At 44.9% G+C, this 23336-nt stretch overlaps 1 protein-coding gene across 1 annotated transcript in view; it reads right to left on the bottom strand.

The window, feature by feature from the left end:
• The window catches only part of LOC124031991 (protogenin A-like), a 66999-nt gene extending 57660 nt beyond the window's left edge, over positions 1-9339 (bottom strand). The window contains exon 1 of the mRNA XM_046343902.1: positions 9054-9339. Within this exon, the coding sequence (XP_046199858.1) occupies positions 9054-9294 (241 nt within the window). The 5' untranslated portion in view covers positions 9295-9339. The remainder of the gene's footprint in view (positions 1-9053) is intronic.
• Positions 9340-23336: the final 13997 nt, after the last annotated feature.

Here is a 23336-nt window from a genome sequence, read left to right as displayed (position 1 = left end):
AGACTGCCCCCAGAACACACAGACTGCCCCCAGAACACACAGACTGCCCTCAGAACACACAGACTGCCCTCAGAACACAGACTGCCCTCAGAACACAGACTGCCCTCAGAACACACAGACTGCCCCCAGAACACACAGACTGCCCCCAGAACACACAGACTGCCCTTAGAACACTCAGACTGCCCTTAGAACACGCATAGAATAACCAGGGAGTTCATGAGTTCTAGATGCAAACTGGTGCAACATATTCAAATGTATTTATTTACTTTACCATTGAGTCCAGGTGAGGCAGTTAAGAACAAATGGCTGACTGGAAGGTCTGTAGGACCCTAACCATTTAAAAACGTTTCTCTGATGAACTTGTTATCAAGTGCTTCACAAAACGTCTGCATTGATTTCAACAACTTTGCTTGGGAATTTGAATATTCACCTTTCAATCTAATAGTTTGAAGATATAAGGTCAAGTCTTGTCAAATCCTGATCCATTGATAAATGTGATCTGAACCCACGAGGGAGTTTAATACATCCCAGCCACCACGCTCTTGTCTTTGAGCCAATCATCTGTGCAGCTGGTCAGCTGGCCGGATCAATAGAACAATCAATAGATCGATGGGAGAATGGCATTGAATGATGATCGGTCATAAATTAACACGAATCAATGGGCTGGCTCTCAGGAGATAAGGCTTTAAGACTGCAGATAGATGAAGAAGAAGGAGGAGGCGGAGGAAGAGGAGGAATATAAATAATAAAAGTATGATAATGAATCCTCACAGAGATCTTCAATAACGAACACTAAGAAGGTTCTGTCTGCCCGACCATTGAGTACGTAATGTGTCATTGGAAACAACAGAAACTAACGTCGTGTCCATTTGAGTCAGGATGGCTGAGTGATGAGCTCAGTGATGTTAACTAGGAATCTTTCCATAAGCATACCCTAAAACTCACACAAATCCACTGGAAGCATATAGGTAATACTTTTAACCTTCAATATGTGTGTTTTTAGTGATAACACATCTGACCCTCTCAGTCACATGACCAGGCCAATACCTTGTTAAAGACCCCAGTCACAGGACCAGGTCAATACCATGTTAAAGACCCCAGTCACAGGACCAGGCCAATACCATGTTAAAGACCCCAGTCACAGGACCAGGCCAATACCATGTTAAAGACCCCAGTCACAGGACCAGGCCAATACCATGTTAAAGACCCCAGTCACAGGACCAGGCCAATACCATGTTAAAGACCCCAGTCACATGACCAGGCCAATACCATGTTAAAGACCCCAGTCACAGGACCAGGCCAATACCATGTTAAAGACCCCAGTCACAGGACCAGGCCAATACCATGTTAAAGACCCCAGTCACAGGACCTGGTCAATACCATGTTAAAGACCCCAGTCACAGGACCATACCATGTTAAAGACCCCAGTCACAGGACCTGGTCAATACCATGTTAAAGACCCCAGTCACAGGACCATACCATGTTAAATACCCGTCACAGGACCAAGCCAATGCCATATTAAAGACCCCAGTCACAGGACCAGGTCCAGATCAATACCATATTAAAGACCCCAGTCACAGGAACAGGTGAAAACCATGTTAAAGACCCCAGTCACAGGACCATACCATGTTAAAGACCCCAGTCACAGGACCAGGTCAATACCATGTTAAAGACCCCAGTCACAGGACCAGGTCAATACCATGTTAAAGACCCCAGTCACAGGACCATACCATGTTAAAGACCCCAGTCACAGGACCAGATCAATACCATGTTAAAGACCCCAGTCACAGGATCAGGTCAAAACCATGTTAAAGACCCCAGTCACAGGACGTGGTCAAAACCATGTTAAAGACCCCAGTCACAGGACCAAGCCAATGCCATGTTAAAGACCGAAGTCACAGGACCAGGTCCAGATCAATACCATGTTAAAGACCCCAGTCACAGGAACAGGTCAAAACCATGTTAATGACCCCAGTCACAGGACCATACCATGTTAAAGACCCCAGTCACAGGACCAGATCAATACCATGTTAAAGACCCCAGTCACAGGAACAGGTCAAAACCATGTTAAAGACCCGTCACAGGACCAAGCCAATGCCATGTTAAAGACCCCAGTCACAGGACCAGGTCCAGATCAATACCATGTTAAAGACCCCAGTCACAGGACCTGGTCAAAACCATGTTAAAGACCCGTCACAGGACCAAGCCAATACCATGTTAAAGACCCCAGTCACAGGACCAGGTCAATACCATGTTACAGGACCAGGTCAATTCCATGTTAAATACCCCAGTCACAGGACCAGGTCAATACCATGTTAAAGACCCCAGTCACAGGACCAGATCAATACCATGTTAAAGACCCCAGTCACAGGACCAGGCCAATACCATGTTAAAGACCCCAGTCACAGGACCAGGTCAAAACCATGTTAAAGACCCCAGTCACAGGACCAGATCAATACCATGTTAAAGACTCCAGTCACAGGACCATACCATGTTAAAGACCCCAGTCACAGGACCAGGCCAATACCATGTTACAGACCCCAGTCACAGAAAATCAATGACTAGTTTCTCCTATTAAAGTCAACATATAAATTTTGCTCTAAAGCAGATTTGAATAAAAAATATTTCCTATTTAATTTGAAGCCTAATAAGAACAATATTGTACACAAATAAAAGCTAAACCTAATGCTGAGAAGGTCATCCTTGCCCTGGATTGGTGAGAACAGCAATTAAGTGGCTGCCTTCCCCATTGCCTATGATAATCACCTAAATATCTTATTAAAATGTTAAGGGCCTCCTGAGTGGTGCAGCGGTCTAAGGTACTGCATCGCAGTGCTTGAGGTGTTACTACAGACCTGGGTTCGATCCCAGGCTGTGTCACAACCGGCTGTGACTGGGAGTCCCATAGGGAGACGCACAATTGACAGAGCGTCGTCCGGGTTAGGGGAGGGTTTTGCCAGGAGGGGCCTTACTTGGCTCATCGTGCTCTACTGACTCCTTGGGGCGGGCCGGGCGCCTGCAAGCTGACTACGGCCATCAGTTGAGTGGTGTTTCCTCCAACACATTGGTGCAACCGGGTTCCGGGTTAAGGAACACGGTTTGGCGGGTCATGTTTCGGGGGACGCATGACTCGACCTTCGCCTCTCCCGAGCACGTTGGGGAGTTGCAGCGACGAGACAAGATCGAAATTGGGAAGAAAAAGGGGGGAGTGTAAAAATAAAAAAAATGTTAAAATGATTTTTTTATAACATGAGAAACATCTTGAAAACAATGGCAGCATGGAATGTAGGCCTAGGTCCTCACCACCCAGAGCCAACTACCCTGGGCCCTGCTAAGATGATCTAAATGCCCACCCATAGATAAAGAGGCCAGGCCACACCCCCCCAACAGCCATGTTGGGGGGTGTGGCCCGGGCAGCAGACTACTCCACTAATATGGTCAGCCCAGTCTAGCTTTGTCGTAAACAGCAGATCAATGGACAGGTCAGACTGCACAAAGGTTCCCTTAAAGGAGGTCAGGGTTCAAACCCAGCCCCCCATGTCCATCCAATTTCAGCCCAAATTGGGGGGGGGGGGGACCTGGTCGGATCGAAGACTGTTATCGGTCTGGTCAGCTATTGTCTACCCCCCAAAAAAAAGAGACTTCGTTTTTTTGTTATTTGTTTTGTTTTAGAATATGAAGCAGTGTTGTTGTAGTACGATTGTAAAGATGCTGGTGTAGTGTGATGTCATAAAACACGTTGCTCTATGACATCAGTGGTGTAACACGGACTGTTGTCAAACTGAAATCAGACGTAACAATAAACATCACAAAACTCTTGTAGCTTTCCTTTCCTGAGCATTTTTTTTTCTTCTCCAGATGTTCGATAATACAACCTCGTCACCCGCATGACAGATCGGGCCTAGTCTATACATACATAGAACAATAGAGTTGCCCTTGACAATGATAGTGAGTGTGGGAGAGGTCAGCAACTAGAGAGCCACTGAAAGGACCAACGGACTAGTGAAAGGACAGAGGACAGCAGGACAGAGGACAGCAGGACAGGGCAACCCCCAGACCCAGCACAGAGCTCAGAGCAGGCTAGGCCAGGCGGTGACATCACAAAGACTTTCCCATGCAACCCTTGACCTCTCTGGGCCTCTGGGAATGATGGGGAGCAGCAGAGAGAAAGAGAGATGCCCCTCCTCCAACCTCTGCCTCCCCAGCCTCCATACGGCTGGCCAAAACCTTTAACCCTTTAGGAGCCACACTCATCATTGCCAGATCTAACAACTATTATCAAAACTTACAATAAACTAAGCAACATTGATATTGGTGTTGCTTTTGATAAACAAGGAATATGTGATACTTAAAATATCGCCCCCCCATCTCTAAATTATGTCCTACAGGAAAATATGAAAAAAATATCCTACCAAAAAGATAAACCAGACTAAACGAAGCCAACCCATGTGGTTGTGTCTAAGAACTGGCCTGATGATGCTCAATAGACCATAGATCTGGACAGCTGTCCTGTCCACTGAGATGTGGACAAACTAATGCCCTGCAACAGAGTCTTTTCTTTAGGGCCAGTCAGGAACCGTCAGGGCCAGTAAGGAACCGTCAGGGCCAGTCAGGAACCGTCAGGGCCAGTAAGAAACAGTCAGGAACCGTCAGGGCCAGTAAGGAACCGTCAGGAACCGTCAGGGCCAGTAAAAACAGTCAGGAACCGTCAGGGCCAGTAAGGAACCGTCAGGGCCAGTAAGGAACAGTCAGGAACCGTCAGGGCCAGTAAGGAACTGTCAGGAACCGTCAGGGCCAGTAAGGAACAGTCAGGGCCAGTAAGGAACAGTCAGGGCCAGTAAGGAACAGTCAGGGCCAGTAAGGAACAGTCAGGAACCGTCATGGCCAGTCAGGAACCGTCATGGCCAGTCAGGAACCGTCAGGGCCAGTAAGGAACAGTCAGGGCCAGTAAGGAACAGTCAGGGCCAGTAAGGAACAGTCAGGGCCAGTAAGGAACATTTAGGGCCAGTAAGGAAAAGTCAGGGCCAGTAAGGAACAGTCAGGGCCAGTAAGGAACAGTCAGGGCCAGTAAGGAACAGTCAGGGCCAGTAAGGAACAGTCAGGGCCAGTAAGGAACAGTTAGGGCCAGTAAGGAACAGTCAGGGCCAGTAAGGAACAGCCAGGGCCAGTAAGGAACAGTCAGGGCCAGTAAGGAACCGTCAGGGCCAGTAAGGAACAGTCAGGGCCAGTAAGGAACAGTCAGGGCCAGTAAGGAACAGTCAGGGCCAGTAAGGAACAGCCAGGGCCAGTAAGGAACAGCCAGGGCCAGTAAGGAACAGTCAGGGCCAGTAAGGAACAGTCAGGGCCAGTAAGGAACAGTCAGGGCCAGTAAGGAACAGTCAGGGCCAGTAAGGAACAGTCAGGGCCAGTAAGGAACAGTAAGGAACTGTCAGGAACCGTCAGGGCCAGTAAGGAACAGTCAGGAACCGTCAGGGCCAGTAAGGAACAGTCAGGAACCGTCAGGGCCAGTAAGGAACAGTCAGGAACCGTCAGGGCCAGTAAGGAACAGCCAGGGCCAGTAAGGAACAGTCAGGGCCAGTAAGGAACAGCCAGGGCCAGTAAGGAACAGTCAGGGCCAGTAAGGAACAGTAAGGAACAGTCAGGAACCGTCAGGGCCAGTAAGGAACAGTCAGGAACCGTCAGGGCCAGTAAGGAACAGTCAGGAACCGTCAGGGCCAGTAAGGAACAGTCATGGCCAGTCAGGAACCGTCATGGCCAGTCAGAAACAGTCAGGGCCAGTAAGAAATAGTCAGGGCCAGTAAGGAACGGTCAGGGCCAGTAAGGAACAGTCAGGAACAGTCAGGGCCAGTAAGGAACAGTCAGGGCCAGTAAGGAACAGTCAGGGCCAGTAAGGAACAGTCAGGGCCAGTAAGGAACAGCCAGGGCCAGTAAGGAACAGCCAGGGCCAGTAAGGAACAGTCAGGGCCAGTAAGGAACAGTCAGGGCCAGTAAGGAACAGTCAGGGCCAGTAAGGAACAGTCAAGAACAGCCAGGGCCACTCAGGAACAGTCGGGGCCAGTAAAGAACAGCCAGGAACAGTCAGGGCCAGTAAGGAACAGTCAGGGCCAGTAAGGAACAGTCAGGGCCAGTAAGGAACAGTCAGGAACAGTCAGGAACAGTCAGGGCCAGTAAGGAACAGTCAGGGCCAGTAAGGAACAGTCAGGAACAGTCAGGGCCAGTCAAGGCCAGTCAGGGCCAGTAAGGAACAGTCAATGCCAGTCAGGGCTAGTAAGGAACAGTCAATGCCTGTCAGGAACAGTCAAGAACAGTCAGGGCCAGTAAGGAACAGTCAGGGCCAGTAAGGAACAGTCAGGGCCAGTAAGGAACAGTCAGGGCCAGTAAGGAACAGTCAGGGCCAGTAAGGAACAGTCAGGGCCAGTAAGGAACAGTCAGGGCCAGTAAGGAACAGTCAGGGCCAGTCAGGAACCGTCATGGCCAGTCAGGAACCGTCAGGGCCAGTCAGGAACCGTCAGGGCCAGTAAGGAACAGTCAGGGCCAGTCAGGAACAGTCAGGGCCAGTAAGGAACAGTCAGGGCCAGTAAGGAACAGTCAGGGCCAGTAAGGAACCGTCAGGGCCAGTAAGGAACAGTCAGGGCCAGTAAGGAACAGTCAGGGCCAGTAAGGAACAGCCAGGGCCAGTAAGGAACAGCCAGGGCCAGTAAGGAACAGTCAGGGCCAGTAAGGAACCGTCAGGGCCAGTAAGGAACAGTCAGGGCCAGTAAGGAACAGTCAGGGCCAGTAAGGAACAGTCAGGGCCAGTAAGGAACAGCCAGGGCCAGTAAGGAACAGCCAGGGCCAGTAAGGAACAGTCAGGGCCAGTAAGGAACAGTCAGGGCCAGTAAGGAACAGTCAGGGCCAGTAAGGAACAGTCAGGAACCGTCAGGGCCAGTAAGGAACTGTCAGGAACCGTCAGGGCCAGTAAGGAATAGTCAGGAACCGTCAGGGCCAGTAAGGAACAGTCAGGAACCGTCAGGGCCAGTAAGGAACAGCCAGGGCCAGTAAGGAACAGCCAGGGCCAGTAAGGAACAGTCAGGGCCAGTAAGGAACAGTCAGGGCCAGTAAGGAACAGTCAGGAACCGTCAGGGCCAGTAAGGAACTGTCAGGAACCGTCAGGGCCAGTAAGGAACTGTCAGGAACCGTCAGGGCCAGTAAGGAACAGTCAGGAACCGTCAGGGCCAGTAAGGAATAGTCAGGAACCGTCAGGGCCAGTAAGGAACAGTCAGGAACCGTCAGGGCCAGTCAGGAACAGTCAGGGCCAGTAAGGAACAGTCAGGGCCAGTAAGGAACAGTCAGGGCCAGTAAGGAACAGTCAGGGCCAGTAAGGAACAGTCAGGGCCAGTAAGGAACAGTCAGGGCCAGTAAGGAACAGTCAGGAACCGTCAGGGCCAGTAAGGAACAGTCAGGGCCAGTCAGGAACAGTCATGGCCAGTCAGGAACCGTCATGGCCAGTCAGAAACAGTCAGGGCCAGTAAGAAATAGTCAGGGCCAGTAAGGAACAGTCAGGGCCAGTAAGGAACAGTCAGGGCCAGTAAGGAACAGTCAGGGCCAGTAAGGAACAGTAAAGAACAGTCAGGGCCAGTAAGGAACAGTCAGGGCCAGTAAGGAACAGTCAGGGCCAGTAAGGAACAGTCAGGGCCAGTAAGGAACAGTCAGGAACAGTCAGGGCCAGTAAGGGCCAGTAAGGAACAGTCAGGGCCAGTAAGGAACAGTCGGGCCAGTCAGGAACAGTCAGGGCCAGTAAAGAACAGCCAGGAACAGTCAGGGCCAGTAAGGAACAGTCAGGAACAGTCAGGGCCAGTCAGGAACAGTCAGGAACAGTCAGGGCCAGTAAGGAACAGTCAGGGCCAGTAAGGAACAGTCAGGAACAGTCAGGGCCAGTCAAGGCCAGTCAGGGCCAGTAAGGAACAGTCAAGGCCAGTAAAGAACAGCCAGGAACAGTCAGGGCCAGTAAGGAACAGTCAGGAACAGTCAGGGCCAGTCAGGAACAGTCAGGAACAGTCAGGGCCAGTAAGGAACAGTCAGGGCCAGTAAGGAACAGTCAGGAACAGTCAGGGCCAGTCAAGGCCAGTCAGGGCCAGTAAGGAACAGTCAAGGCCAGTCAGGGCCAGTAAGGAACAGTCAATGCCAGTCAGGGCTAGTAAGGAACAGTCAATGCCTGTCAGGAACAGTCAGGAACAGTCAGGGCCAGTAAGGAACAGTCAGGGCCAGTAAGGAACAGTCAGGGCCAGTAAGGAACAGTCAGGGCCAGTAAGGAACAGTCAGGGCCAGTAAGGAACAGTCAGGGCCAGTAAGGAACAGCCAGGGCCAGTAAGGAACAGTCAGGGCCAGTAAGGAACAGTCAGGGCCAGTAAGGAACAGTCAGGGCAGGCCAGACAAGGGGCTAAAAGTGACAGACAATCACACAGAGAGAGCACTGGTCTCCACTGACAATGAACCAACACAAGAACACGGCAGACTGACTGATCCCATTTTCCAGGAAATGGTGTGTGTGTGAAAGTGTGTAGGCCTGTGTGTGTGTGTGTGTGTGCTTCCATATTACTTTTCAGACTGTACAGAAGTACTTAATTGATGTTTTATAAAAACTTTAAAAGAAGTCTATAACTCCACAATAATATTTTACCACCAATAAGGAGAGGGGTGGCAGGGTAGCCTAGTGGTTAGAGCGTTGGACTAGTAACCGGAAGGTTGCGAGTTCAAACCCCTGAACAGGCAGTTAACCCACTGAAAATAAGAATTTGTTCTTAACTGACTTGCCTGGTTAAATAAAGGTAAAATAAAAAAAATAAAAAAATATATTTAAAAAAAGGCCTGTCCACTTCCTAAAAACACCGGACAACTTCTAATGACATGGAAAACTTTACATGTGGACTTTTCTCAATAACGTGTTGTTGTTCTACCTACATTCTGTATGCATTCTACATACAACCTCCAATGATGTGTTTGATATACCTTTTAAGAGGTATATACAATGCTTTCCAGTGACACATTGTATTTACCTCATGCTCCATACTTACTTGTGATAGTCAGTCGGGATCTTTGGCTTAATATGGCTCCATATCTATTCTGAGAGAGGCATTGATAGAACCCTTTGTCTGACTCCCCGTCTCTCCTGACCTCAGGTATGTACAGTGATCCGTTGGACAGGATCTGTAGTCGTTCGCTCTCCTCTACCCTGACTCCATTCCTCAGCCATCTGATGGTGATGGGAGGCTGACCGTGGGCCACACAGTCCAGGGTCACTGGATCCCTGGTCATTACTACAACATCACTGGGTTCCGTGATGAAGGAGAGCTCACTGAAACAAAAAACACCTGGGAAATGGAAAGGAGAGGGGGGACCGTTAATGAGATGGAAGGAGGAGGAAGGATGGAGGGATGGATGGCGAGGAAGGCATTGATATGTTAGGCCTGTACTGTCAGGTCTGTGGGACTCTATTGGGCACTTATGTATTGCACAATACTTGCATGGTTACCATAGCAGTGTATTATAGCAGTGTATAGCTTTTAGTGTAAAATCCTCTACCGTTTCATGTATTTCCTGATAAATACATCTCAAATAGAAATAACAGTTAATAACTCTGATACAGTGTAGAGCCCAGCTATAGAAATAACAGTTAATAACTCTGATACAGTGTAGAGCCCAGCTATAGAAATAACAGTTAATAACTCTGATACAGTGTATAGCCCAGATATTGCTCAGGTTACTTGGTACACAATACAGTGTTGATGAGACAAAAAAATATATGCCAAATTGTCCGTTTGAATTGGGAAAATTTCAGTTAATTTGAATATTTGAATGCATGGTTTTGGTCCATGCAGGAATTATCAACTGGACACTGGAAAAAACAATCACCGCCACTCAAGTTAGTCACTCGATTCCTCTAAACGTAATGTAATCATAGCATTTTACACAGAATATTCACTTATTTTTTCCCTTTTACGTTATATATTTTTTAAATCTTGCATCCTTTTTTTGCCCGGTATATTATCCGCCCAAAAGGTTGTGGCTACATTCTGTGGTCGTCCGGTCGGGTACGATTTATGTCTGGTCACACACACACACGGACCTCAAACTCTCTTGCAGTTGCAAAGAACTACTGACACAGAAAAGATACAGGAAGAAAACACATTACTTAACCTGATAGTTGAATAAACAAAACAAAACACAGCAAACATTGCTGGTATCGATTCCTTTTCAAAATCGCCATTTATTCCGATTGTCCTGTCATTCTATAAAGGAGGACCGCCGTTCCCCATCGTGCTGCGAGCCTCCCTCAAATGACGAATGACACCGGTGCTGAGAACTCCTGAGACAGACTCCGGCTGAGACCCCGCCCCCCTGACGGGGCATGCGCTTCTTGAGCCAAGCTTTAATCGTGGGGCGCATGTGGTGGGTTTCCACTAGTGGTTCCCAAACTGTGTGGCGAGGGGTCTGCGGGTTGGCCGCGGGTGTGGGCAGGGGGGGACGACCACTAGTGGAAACACACTACATATATAGTACCAGTCAAAAGTTTGGACACACCTACTCATTCCAGGGTTTTTCAGTATTTGTACTATTTTCTACATTGTAGAATAATAGTGAAGACATCACAACTATGAAATAACACATATGGAATCATGTAGTAACCAAAAAAAAGTGTTAAACAATTTAAAATATATTTTATATTTGAGATTCTTCAAAGTAGCAAACCATTTGCCTTGATAAATAAAGGTTACATTTAAAAAAGTTAAAACAATTGCTTTGCTTTGCACACTCTTGCATTCTCTCAACCAGCTTCATGAGGTAGTCACCTGCAATGCATTTCAATTAACAGTTGTTCATTAATTTGTGGAATGTATTTCCTTCTTAGTGCGTTTGAGCCAATTAGTTGTGTTGTGACAAGGTAGGGCTGGTATACAGAAGATAGCCCTATTTGGTAAAAGACCAAGTCCATATTATGGCAAGAACAGCTCAAATAAGCAAAGACAAACGACAGCCCATCATGAAGATAAGTCGATATGGAAAATTTCAAGAACCTTAAAAGTTTCTTTAGTTGCAGTCACAAAATCCATCAAGCGCTCTGATGAAACTGGCTCTCATGAGGTCCGCCACAGGAATGGAAGACCCAGAGTTACCTCTGCTGCAGAGGATAAGTTCATTAGAGATAACTTGCACCTCAGATTGCAGCCCAAATAAGTTCAAGTAACAGACACATCTCAACATCAACTGTTCAGAGGAGACTGAGTGAATCAGGCCTTCATGGTTGAATTGCTGCAAAGAAACCACTACTAAAGGACACCAATAATAAGAGACTTGCTTGGACCAAGAAACACAAGCAATGGACATTAGACCGGGGGAAATGTGTCCTTGGTCTGATGAGTCCAAATTGGAGATTTTTGGTTCCAACCACAGTGTCTTTGTGAGACGCAGAGTATGATCTCCGTATGTGTGGTTCCCACCGTGAAGCATGGAGGAGGAGGTGTGATGGTATGGGGGTGTTTTGCTGGTGATACTGTCTGTGATTTATTTAGAATTCAAGGCACACTTAACCAGCATGTCTACCACAGCAATCTGCAGCGTTACACCATCCCATCTGGTTTGGGCTTAGTGGGACTGTCATTTGTTTTTCAACAAGACAATAGCCAAACACACCAACAGGCTGTGGAACCAAGGAGAGTGATGTAGTGCTGCATCGGATGACCTGGCCTTTACAATCACCGACCTCAACCCAATTGAGATGGTTTGGGATGAGTCGGACCACAGAGTGAAGGAAAAGCAACAAACAAGTGTTCAGCATATGTGGGAACTCCTTCAAGACTGTTGGAAAATAATTCCAGGTGAATCTGGTTGAGAGAATGACAAGATCGTGCAAAGTTGTCATCAAGGCAAAGGGTTGCTGCTTTAAAGAATATAAAATATATTTTGATTTGTGTAACACTTTTTTGGTTCCTACATGATTCCACGTGTTATTTCATAGTTTTGATGTCTTCTCTACATTCTACAGTCGTGGCCAAAAGTTTTGAGAATGACACAAATATTAATTTTCACAAAGTCTGCTACCTCAGTTTGTATGATGGCAATTTGCATATACTCCAGAATGTTATGAAGAGTGATCAGATGAATTGCAATTAATTTCAAAGTCCCTCTTTGCCATGCAAATGAACTGAATCCCCCAAAAACATTTCCACTGCATTTCAGCCCTGCCACAAAAGGACCAGCTGACATCATGTCAGTGATTCTCTCGTTAACACAGGTGTGAGTGTTGACGAGGACAAGGCTGGAGATCACTCTGTCATGATAATTGAGTTCAAATAAAAAACTGGAAGCTTTAAAAAAAAGGAGCATTATTGTTCTTCCTCTGTCAATCATGGTTACCTGCAAGGAAACATGTGCCGTCATCAATGCTTTGCACAAAAAGGGCTTCACAGGCAAGGAGTTTGGTTAGATTTTCGATTACATTAGTCATGGTAATTAGGCTTCTCCAAGTTCTGATGCTGCTGATGGCGTCAGAGCTTGGAGAAGCCTAATTACCACGACTAAATGGTCACATGGAATTTGACTGCCTTCATGACTTGTGACGTCAGCGTGGCTGAAATACGTTCAGCGCAACAGCCTTGCTTGTGCCCATAGAAAAATAGACTTGGTGTGCGCGCGCGTATTGGCGGCCCGGGAATATTCACCAATGCTGCACCATACGATATCCAACAATTGCTGGCATCACCATATATTTGTTAGATGTTGTTTATGGGTTTAGAGAGCAGTTACCAAAGACCAATGCGTTGATTAAAAAAAAAACCCTGGTGATCAAGTCCCTATATGAAACAGCTGCTCTGTTCCACCGTAGACCTTGGTAATTATGAAGAGATATTGACGGTGGTAGCCAATCAGCTGGCTTCCTACATTAATGCAGCTGTTGATTCAACCGGCCACCATGGACTTGGTTGGAGTGGCTATGTCTTTTGCCAATGAAGCTCCTCCCTCCTCTCCCCTTAACCCTTTCATCTCTCCACCCTCATTCAATAACCACACAATAGGCTGCAGCTGTGAGATTGAAATCAGCTGTGCTGTGGTCAGCTAAAAAATAAATAATCCAATCTCTTTTTTTCTCTCTCTGCTCTCTACATGGCAAAGATTTAATCTAGACATTTTGTCTCACCTTACACTTGAGGAAAATACTTTATTCATTGGTTTATTTATTTGTTTTGTCCCCTTTTTACCATACTATTGCAAAAAAAAAGCATGCCAAGTATGCTGTGAAATGGTGCGACCACCATTTGCATTTTGCAGCGCGACACATCTCCTTTAGAGCGTTGGGCCAGTAAGGGTTGCAAGATGAGATCCCCAGAGCTGACAAGGTACGAATCAGTCGTTCTGCCCCTTGAACAAGGCAGTTAACCCACTGTTCCTAGGCTGTCATTGAAAATAAGAGTTAATAACTGACTTGCCAAGTTAAATAAGGTTAAATAAAAAAGAAAAAAAAGATTGCTTGTGAGCTTCAACTGTCAGTAAAGGAACGTTTAAATAATGTATTAAATAACCTGTCATGATGGAGTGTGCAGTGTAATTATATATTGATTAGAGAGCTGACCATTGATTGATTTAATCATATCTGCCCCACTTCAGTCAAAGATTAAGACTAATGGCCAGGATAACGCTGTCGATCATCTCTTTAGTATTCATTCATTTACAAATATGCTCTGTTTCATTTAAAGGTTTCGTAAGGCAGGTGAAATCAGTACAGGACCATCTGTTAAGGTTTGAATCAGAACCTCAACATCTCTCCTTTACTTGATGTTTTAATGCTGTGTAGAAACAGTTAATGGGGTATTTGACTTTAAAAAATAAAATAATGTCATATTCAAGGGGCGGCAGTGTAGCCTAGTGGTTAGAGCGTTGGACTAGTAACCGGAAGGTTGCGAGTTCAAACCCCCGAGCTGACAAGGTACAAATCTGTCGTTCTGCCCCTGAACAGGCAGTTAACCCACTGTTCCCAGGCCGTCATTGAAAATAAGAATGTGTTCTTAACTGACTTGCCTGGTTAAATAAAGGTTAAATAAAGGTTAAATAAAGGTAAAATAAAATAAAAATATTCAAAGGGAGTGCCTACATTATCCACCACCCTGAACAGTCCCTGGTGAAATCATTAAGACCTAACGGTGCTGTAACTCACACAGTCCAATACTGAGCTGCTGTTTATATATCCGTTTATATTATCGTATCCTCCACATTCATTCCCTGGTCAAATCTGGCTACTTATGTGCCCTAAATCTTAGTGTTGGGGAAAATAATCTGAAAATATAGTTTACTAAACTACCCATTACCTCACACCAGAAGAATTTAAGCTACACTAAAGCTACCCTTAAGAAAAATATAGTTTACTTAACTAAAGTTACTTTGATAATTAAGTAATTTACTAAATCCAAAGTACTTTGTGAAAAAGTATCGTATCTCAATCTGAAACGTCATAGAATACAAAATGAAAAGAACAGATCTGGAGTCTGATGTCAGCAGAAGGTGTTATTGAGCCTAATAGAGAAAGGGAAAGGGGGGATACCTAATTAGTTGTCCAACTGAATGTATTCAACTGAAATGTGTCTTCCGAGGTGGCTGCCATAATCGAGGGGGCTGCCATAATCGACATCCACGTAGTTAGCTGCACCGCTGCATGGTAAAAACGTAGTGTGTAGTTCCAGTAGTTAGCTACACCGCTACATGGTAAAACAGTAGCGTGCAGTTCCAGTAGTTAGCTACACCGCTACATGGTAAAACAGTAGTGTGTAGCTCCAGTAGTTAGCTACACCGCTACATGGTAAAACAGTAGTGTGTCGTTCCAGTAGTTAGCTACAGCACTACATGGTAAAACAGTAGTGTGTAGTTCCAGTAGTTAGCTACACCGCTACATGGTAAAACAGTAGTGTGTAGTTCCAGTAGTTAGCTACACCGCTATATGGTAAAACAGTAGCGTGCAGTTCCAGTAGTTAGCTACACCGCTACATGGTAAAACAGTAGTGTGTAGTTCCAGTAGTTAGCTACACCGCTACATGGTAAAAAAGTAGTGTGTAGTTCCAGTAGTTAGCTACATGGTAAAACAGTAGCGTGTAGTTCCAGTAGTTAGCTACACCGCTACATGGTAAAACAGTAGTGTGTAGTTCCAGTAGTTAGCTACATGGTAAAACAGTAGTGTGTAGTTTCAGTAGTTAGCTACACCGCTACATGGTAAAACAGTAGTGTGTAGTTCCAGTAGTTAGCTACAGCACTACATGGTAAAACAGTAGTGTGTAGTTCCAGTAGTTAGCTACATGGTAAAACAGTAGTGTGTAGTTCCAGTAGTTAGCTACACCGCTACATGGTAAAACAGTAGCGTGTAGTTCCAGTAGTTAGCTACAGCACTACATGGTAAAACAGTAGTGTGTAGTTCCAGTAGTTAGCTACACCGCTACATGGTAAAAAAGTAGTGTGTAGTTCCAGTAGTTAGCTACATGGTAAAACAGTAGCGTGTAGTTCCAGTAGTTAGCTACACCGCTACATGGTAAAACAGTAGTGTGTAGTTCCAGTAGTTAGCTACATGGTAAAACAGTAGTGTGTAGTTTCAGTAGTTAGCTACACCGCTACATGGTAAAACAGTAGTGTGTAGTTCCAGTAGTTAGCTACACCGCTACATGGTAAAACAGTAGCGTGCAGTTCCAGTAGTTAGCTACACCGCTACATGGTAAAACAGTAGTGTGTAGTTCCAGTAGTTAGCTACACCGCTACATGGTAAAACAGTAGCGTGTAGTTCCAGTAGTTAGCTACACCGCTACATGGTAAAACAGCAGTGTGTAGTTCCAGTAGTTAGCTACACCGCTACATGGTCATTTAAAAAAAAAATACCATTGAAAACACGACCTAGATTTGAATTCAGTTCAACTATCACCAAGCTACATCAAAACATAATTAAATTACTAGTTGAACTTTATGTAGTTCACTACATTTACATTTACATTTAAGTCATTTAGCAGACGCTCTTATCCAGAGCGACTTACAAATTGGTGCTCCCCAACACTGCTAAATTGTGTCTTTATTTAACTTGGCAAGTCAGTTAAGAACAAATTCTTGTTTTAAATGACGGCCTAGGAACAGTGGGTTAACTGCCTTGTTCAGGGGCAGAACGACAGATTTGTACCTTGTCAGCTTGGGGATTTGAACTTGCAACCTTTTGGTTTACTAGTCCCAACGCTCTAACCACTAGGATACCCTGCCAAATGGCACTGTGTGGAATTCATATAGAATTGACCAATATCGAGAGCATGGAGAGATGAGTGTGCAACTTTTTCCTTCGTGTATAGTTTATTTTCCTTTAGTCAGCATCTCAGCGAAGGGGTGTGTTCTTTATTGCTCTATGTCATTGATTGGACCACATACTGCTTCAACAACACTGTCACTGTGTGGAGGCACAGCACAGTGACAAGGCTCTCAGGGTCAAGAGTCAGAGGTCAGGGGTCAGGCTGGGCGAGGTCATGATCAATAGGAGTAAAGGTCATTAACATGTTATAAATATGGTGGAGGGCCTGGGAACGGAGAGACAAGACCAACATACTTTTTCCTGATTGGTCGAGGGGATTTGTGTGTGGGAAGAGGGAGGCCCCTCCTCCCCAGTTACCCCAGGAGCCATCCAATGGGCTGACTTGACCTCTAACCTTTTGATGGGTAGGGGCTTGAGGTTGACCCCCAGCTCTGCCATATCTACAGAGCATTCTGAGAGTATTCAGACCCCTTGACTTTTTCCAGATTTTGTTACATTACAGCCTTATTCTAAAATTGATTTAAAGAAAAATGTTTCCTCATCAATCTACTCACAATACCCCATAATGACAAAGCACATTTTTGCAAATGTATGAAAAATAAAAACAGAAACATCTTATTTACACAAGTATTCAGACCCTTTGCTATGGGACTCAAAACTGAGCTCAGGTGCATCCTGTTTCCATTGATGATCCTTGAGATGTTTCTACAACTTGATTAGAGTCCACCTATGGTAAATTCAGTTGATTGGACATGATTTGGAAAGGCACACAGCTGTCTATATAAGGTCCCACAGTTGACAGTGTATGTCAGAGCAAAAACCAAAGCCATGAGGTCGTTGGAATTGTCTCTAGAGCTCAGAGACAGGATTGTGGCGAGGGACAGATCTGGGGAAGGGAACTAAAACATTTATGCAGCATTGAAGGTCCCCAAGAACACAGTGGCCTCCATCATTCTGCAGCATTGAAGGTCCCCAAGAACACAGTGGCCTCCATCATTCTGCAGCATTGAAGGTCCCCAAGAGTGGCCTCCATCACAGTGGAACACCTCCATCATTCTGCAGCATTGAAGGTCCCCAAGAACACAGTGGCCTCCATCATTCTGCAGCATTGAAGGTCCCCAAGAACACAGTGGCCTCCATCATTCTGCAGCATTGAAGGTCCCCAAGAACACAGTGGCCTCCATCATTCTGCAGCATTGAAGGTCCCCAAGAACACAGTGGCCTCCATCATTCTGCAGCATTGAAGGTCCCCAAGAACACAGTGGCCTCCATCATTCTGCAGCATTGAAGGTCCCCAAGAACACAGTGGCCTCCATCATTCTTAAATGGAAGACGTTTGGTACCACCAACATTCTTAGAGCTGGCCGCTCGGCCAAACTGAGCAATCAAGTAGAAGGGCCTTGGTCAGGGAGGTGACCAAGAACCCGATGGTCACTCTGACAGAGCTCCAGAGTTCCTCTGTGGAGATGGGAGAACCTTCCGGAAGGACAACCATCTCTGCAGCATTTCACCAATCAGGCCTTTATGGTTGAGTAGCCAGACAGAAGACATTCCTCAGTCAAAGGCACATGACAGCCCTCTTGGAGTCTCAGACCATGAGAAACAAGATTCTCTGGTCTGATGAAACCAAGATTGAACTCTTTGACCTGAATACCAAGCGTCACGTCTGGAGGAAACCTGGCACCATCCCTACGGTGAAGCATGGTGGTGGCAACATCACGCTGTGGGGACAGGGAGACTATTCAGGATCGAGAGAAAGATGGAAGGAGCAAAGTACAGAGAGATCCTAGATGAAAACCTGCTCCAGAGCGCTCAGGACCTCAGACTGGGGTGAACACAGCCAAGACAACACAGGAGTGGCATCAGGACAAGTCTCTGATTGTCTTTGCGTGGCCCAGCCAGAGCTCGGACTTGAACCCAACTGAACATCTCTGGAGACCTGAAAATATCTGTGCAACAGCACTCTCCATCCAACCTGACAGAGCTTGAGAGGATCTGCAGAAAAGAATGGGAGAAACTCCCCAAATACAGGTGTGCCAAGCTTGTAGCGTCATACCCAAGAAGACTCAAGGCTGTAATCGCTGACAAAGGTGCTTCAACAAAGTACTGAGTGAAGGGTCTGAATACTTTTTAATAAAAATTAAAAGATTTGGCCAAAAACCTAAAAACCTGTTTTTACTTTGTCATAATGGGGTATTGTGTGTAGATTGATAATGGGGGAAAAAACGATTTAATAAATTTGGGAATAAGTCTGTAACGTAACAAAATGTGTAAAGGGTCAAGGGTTCTGAATACTTTACAAATGCACTGTATAAAGAAAGTGGGAGAAAATTTCAAAACTTTGGATGAAACTCATTGGCAAAAAAAGACAAGGTATTTCTGTTAGTTCCTGTTCATCGTAGGGGACACAGAAAACCTTTTCAGTAGGCTATCATCAATAGTGTTGCCACTTGAAGCCAGTTTTTCATCAGTACTATATCTATGCGTTTGAAATAGAATACAGTGGATCTGTGTGGTTCAACGTTACCATTTAGAAACGAAGCAAACGCAATGAAGAGCAACATTCTATAAAAAGGTTTATTGGCTTTTAAAACCACTTTAAAAATCTCACCAGTGAGCATTTTCCATTGAAAAAGAAACATTTACGCTTTTGTTTTGCCATATTAACAAGCTACTGTACATATGACACAGTGCACCAGACAACAACAGAGGGAAGGAGCTTCTTCTACTGGTAGGAATGAACAGGATAGATGAGTCAAACTCAGTTGGTACTGGCTCAGGGTCATTCGGAACTCACAACGAGTCACCACTAGACGGAACCTTAGAATCAGAACAAGTCATTCTAATTCTATAGTTGGAACTTGTGTAAATCTAAAGATGGAGGTGCATTTTCCTTAATTCAAATATTAAATTCAAATATCAGTGCCTTATAGAATAATGCCACAAAAATCAATACATTTTTGTTAACAACTTCTTTTTTTTACAATGCATTTTTTTTTTAAGGTATGCAAAAACAGTCAGTCATTAACGAAAACATAGAGAATTATCTTAACTTATATTAAGTAAACAGCCCACAATGTAACTTACTGTAATTAAGTTAACTACAGTAGCACTGCCAGTCAGGTACACAGAACCTGCCCAACTTACTGTAATTAAGTTAACTACAGTAACACTGCCAGTGAGGTACACAGAACCTGCCCAATTTACTGTAATTAAGTTAACTACAGTAACACTGCCAGTCAGGTACACAGAACCTGCCCAATTTACTGTAATTAAGTTAACTACAGTAACACTGCCAGTCAGGTACACAGAAGCCGCCCTTACCATAACAGACAGTGGTTACCTTACTGAAAGTGCGCCCGAAATGGCACCCTATTCCGTATGTAGTGCACCGTATAATGGCACCCTATTCCCTATGTAGTGCACTTGACCATGTCAAAAGTAGTGCACCGTATAGGGAATAAGATGCCATTTTGGTAAGCGCTTAAGAATACAAAGTAGTAAAATATAAATAATCAACACAAGCAGGCCTACCTATCACAGTCATTCATCAACATAATGAAGCATGTCGCTTTTTAAAAGGGTTTTTCAACATGACATTTTTCCTCAAAATTTAAGATTATATTCTCGTGGATGAGAATGATTAAATCTCACTGAGATTATTATTATTATTATTAATGCACATGTTTGCTACAAGATAATTATAGTAGAGTCATTATCTACATGACATTTCATAAAATGTTCACTTTCCTATCTTAGATCATAAAAAATATTTTGTGTATTTTTGTTATTGTTGTTGTTGTTACCGGGGCCTCCGTTCGTCATTCCATCGTTATTATTATTATTATTATTTGTCCATTATAAGGTTTATGCGACAAAGCTGTGTTTCAAATTATAAACATGTAGTGAAATAAAAGGGAACTTACAAAGTTCGTCTGTTGAAAACAGGGAACCTCATTGACATGTCTTCCCTTGTCTTCCCTCATTGTCATGTCTTCCCTTGTCTTCCCTCATTGACATGTCTTCAAGTCTTCGCTCATTGACATGTTTTCATGTCTTCCCTCATTGTCGTGTCTTCCCTTGTCTTCCCTCATTGTCATGTCTTCCCAAGTCTTCCCTCATTGTCATGTCTTCCCATGTCTTCCCTCATTGTCATGTCTTCCCATGTCTTCCCTCATTGTCATGTCTTCCCTTGTCTTCCCTCATTGTCATGTCTTCCCATGTCTTCCCTCATTGTCATGTCTTCCCATGTCTTCTCTCATTGTCATGTCTTCCCATGTCTTCCCTCATTGACATGTCTTCCCTTGTCTTCCCTCATTGTCATGTCTTCCTTTGTCTTCCCTCATTGACATGTCTTCCCTTGTCTTCCCTCATTGTCATGTCTTCCCTTGTCTTCCCTCATTGACATGTCTTCAAGTCTTCGCTCATTGACATGTTTTCATGTCTTCCCTCATTGTCGTGTCTTCCCTTGTCTTCCCTCATTGTCATGTCTTCCCATGTCTTCCCTCATTGTCATGTCTTCCCATTGACATGTCTTCCCATGTCTTCCCTCATTGTCATGTCTTCCCTTGTCTTCCCTCATTGTCATGTCTTCCCATGTCTTCCCTCATTGTCATGTCTTCCCTCATTGTCATGTCTTCCCTCATTGACATGTCTTCCCTCACTGTCATGTCTTCCCTCATTGTCATGTCTTCCTTTGTCTTCCCTCATTGACATGTCTTCAAGTCTTCCCTCATTGACATGTTTTTCCCTCATTGACATGTCTTCAAGTCTTCCCTCAATGGCATGTCTTCCCTCATTGACATGTCTTCAAGTCTTCCCTCATTGGCATGTCTTCCCTTGTCTTCCCTCATTGTCATGTCTTCCCTTGTCTTCCCTCATTGACATGTCTTCAAGTCTTCGCTCATTGACATGTTTTCATGTCTTCCCTCATTGTCGTGTCTTCCCTTGTCTTCCCTCATTGTCATGTCTTCCCATGTCTTCCCTCATTGTCATGTCTTCCCTCATTGTCATGTCTTCCCTCATTGACATGTCTTCCCATGTCTTCCCTCATTGTCATGTCTTCCCTTGTCTTCCCTCATTGTCATGTCTTCCCATGTCTTCCCTCATTGTCATGTCTTCCCTCATTGTCATGTCTTCCCTCACTGTCATGTCTTCCCTCATTGTCATGTCTTCCTTTGTCTTCCCTCATTGACATGTCTTCAAGTCTTCCCTCATTGACATGTTTTTCCCTCATTGACATGTCTTCAAGTCTTCCCTCATTGGCATGTCTTCCCTCATTGACATGTCTTCAAGTCTTCCCTCATTGGCATGTCTTCCCTCATTGACATGTCTTCAAGTCTTCCCTCATTGACATATCTTCAAGTCTTCCCTCATTGGCATGTCTTCCCTCATTGACATGTCTTCAAGTCTTCCCTCATTGACATATCTTCAAGTCTTCCCTCATTGACATATCTTCAAGTCTTCCCTCATTGGCATGTCTTCCCTCATTGACATATCTTCAAGTCTTCCCTCATTGGCATGTCTTCCCTCATTGGCATGTCTTCCCTCATTGACATATCTTCAAGTCTTCCCTCATTGACATATCTTCAAGTCTTCCCTCATTGACATATCTTCAAGTCTTCCCTCATTGGCATGTCTTCCCTCATTGACATATCTTCAAGTCTTCCCTCATTGGCATGTCTTCCCTCATTGGCATGTCTTCCCTCATTGACATATCTTCAAGTCTTCCCTCATTGACATATCTTCAAGTCTTCCCTCATTGGCATGTCTTCCCTCATTGACATATCTTCAAGTCTTCCCTCATTGGCATGTCTTCCCTCATTGGCATGTCTTCCCTCATTGACATATCTTCAAGTCTTCCCTCATTGGCATGTCTTCCCTCATTGGCATGTCTTCCCTCATTGACATATCTTCAAGTCTTCCCTCATTGGCATGTCTTCCCTCATTGACGTGTCTTCCCTCATTGGCATGTCTTCCCTCATTGACGTGTCTTCCCTCATTGGCATGTCTTCCCTCATTGGCATGTCTTCCCTCATTGGCATGTCTTCCCTCATTGGCATGTCTTCCCTCATTGGCATGTCTTCCCTCATTGGCATGTCTTCCCTCATTGGCATGTCTTCCCTCATTGGCATGTCTTCCCTCATTGGCATGTCTTCCCTCATTGACATGTTTTCATGTCTTCCCTCATTGTCGTGTCTTCCCTCATTGACATGTTTTCATGTCTTCCCTCATTGTCGTGTCTTCCCTCATTGACATGTTTTCATGTCTTCCCTCATTGGCATGTCTTCCCTCATTGGCATGTCTTCCCTCATTGGCATGTCTTCCCTCATTGGCATGTCTTCCCTCATTGGCATGTCTTCCCTCATTGGCATGTCTTCCCTCATTGGCATGTCTTCCCTCATTGGCATGTCTTCCCTCATTGTCATGTCTTCATGTCTTCCCTCATTGTCATGTCTTCATGTCTTCCCTCATTGGCATGTCTTCCCTCATTGGCATGTCTTCCCTCATTGGCATGTCTTCCCTCATTGGCATGTCTTCCCTCATTGTCATGTCTTCATGTCTTCCCTCATTGTCATGTCTTCCCTTGTCTTCCCTCATTGTCATGTTTTTCTCAGTGTTTCCACTTAAAAGGTTCTGAGCACAACGCCTGTAGAATCGATGACGGTCACAGAAATGTATGCAACCGGGCTACTATTTCATACCACTACTCATCTGTTTTGTTCTCGTTCAAAGCACACGTCAGAGACCTATTATTATAATTATCTTTTTGAAGAGAAAAGTGAAACACAGCAGCAAACCAGACGGACAGCATTACTTTTACAAATACATAGATAAGACAGAAATTCCGACACACAATATCTTACCCATTATCTTCACTATTATAGATCTGCTTAGCTTTCTTTTCTCTTTTTTTTCAAATGGAACATAGATATTTATTAACTAGAATGATGGACATAATATAGTAAGTAGAGCCTTTTTCATCGTGACACAACACATTTCTATGTATCTATCCTATTTACAAATGAATGAAGCT

This window comes from Oncorhynchus gorbuscha, linkage group LG01, assembly GCF_021184085.1.
Source record: "Oncorhynchus gorbuscha isolate QuinsamMale2020 ecotype Even-year linkage group LG01, OgorEven_v1.0, whole genome shotgun sequence".
Taxonomy (NCBI): Eukaryota; Metazoa; Chordata; class Actinopteri; order Salmoniformes; family Salmonidae; genus Oncorhynchus; species Oncorhynchus gorbuscha.
This window is presented reverse-complemented; position numbering and strand designations above follow the sequence as displayed.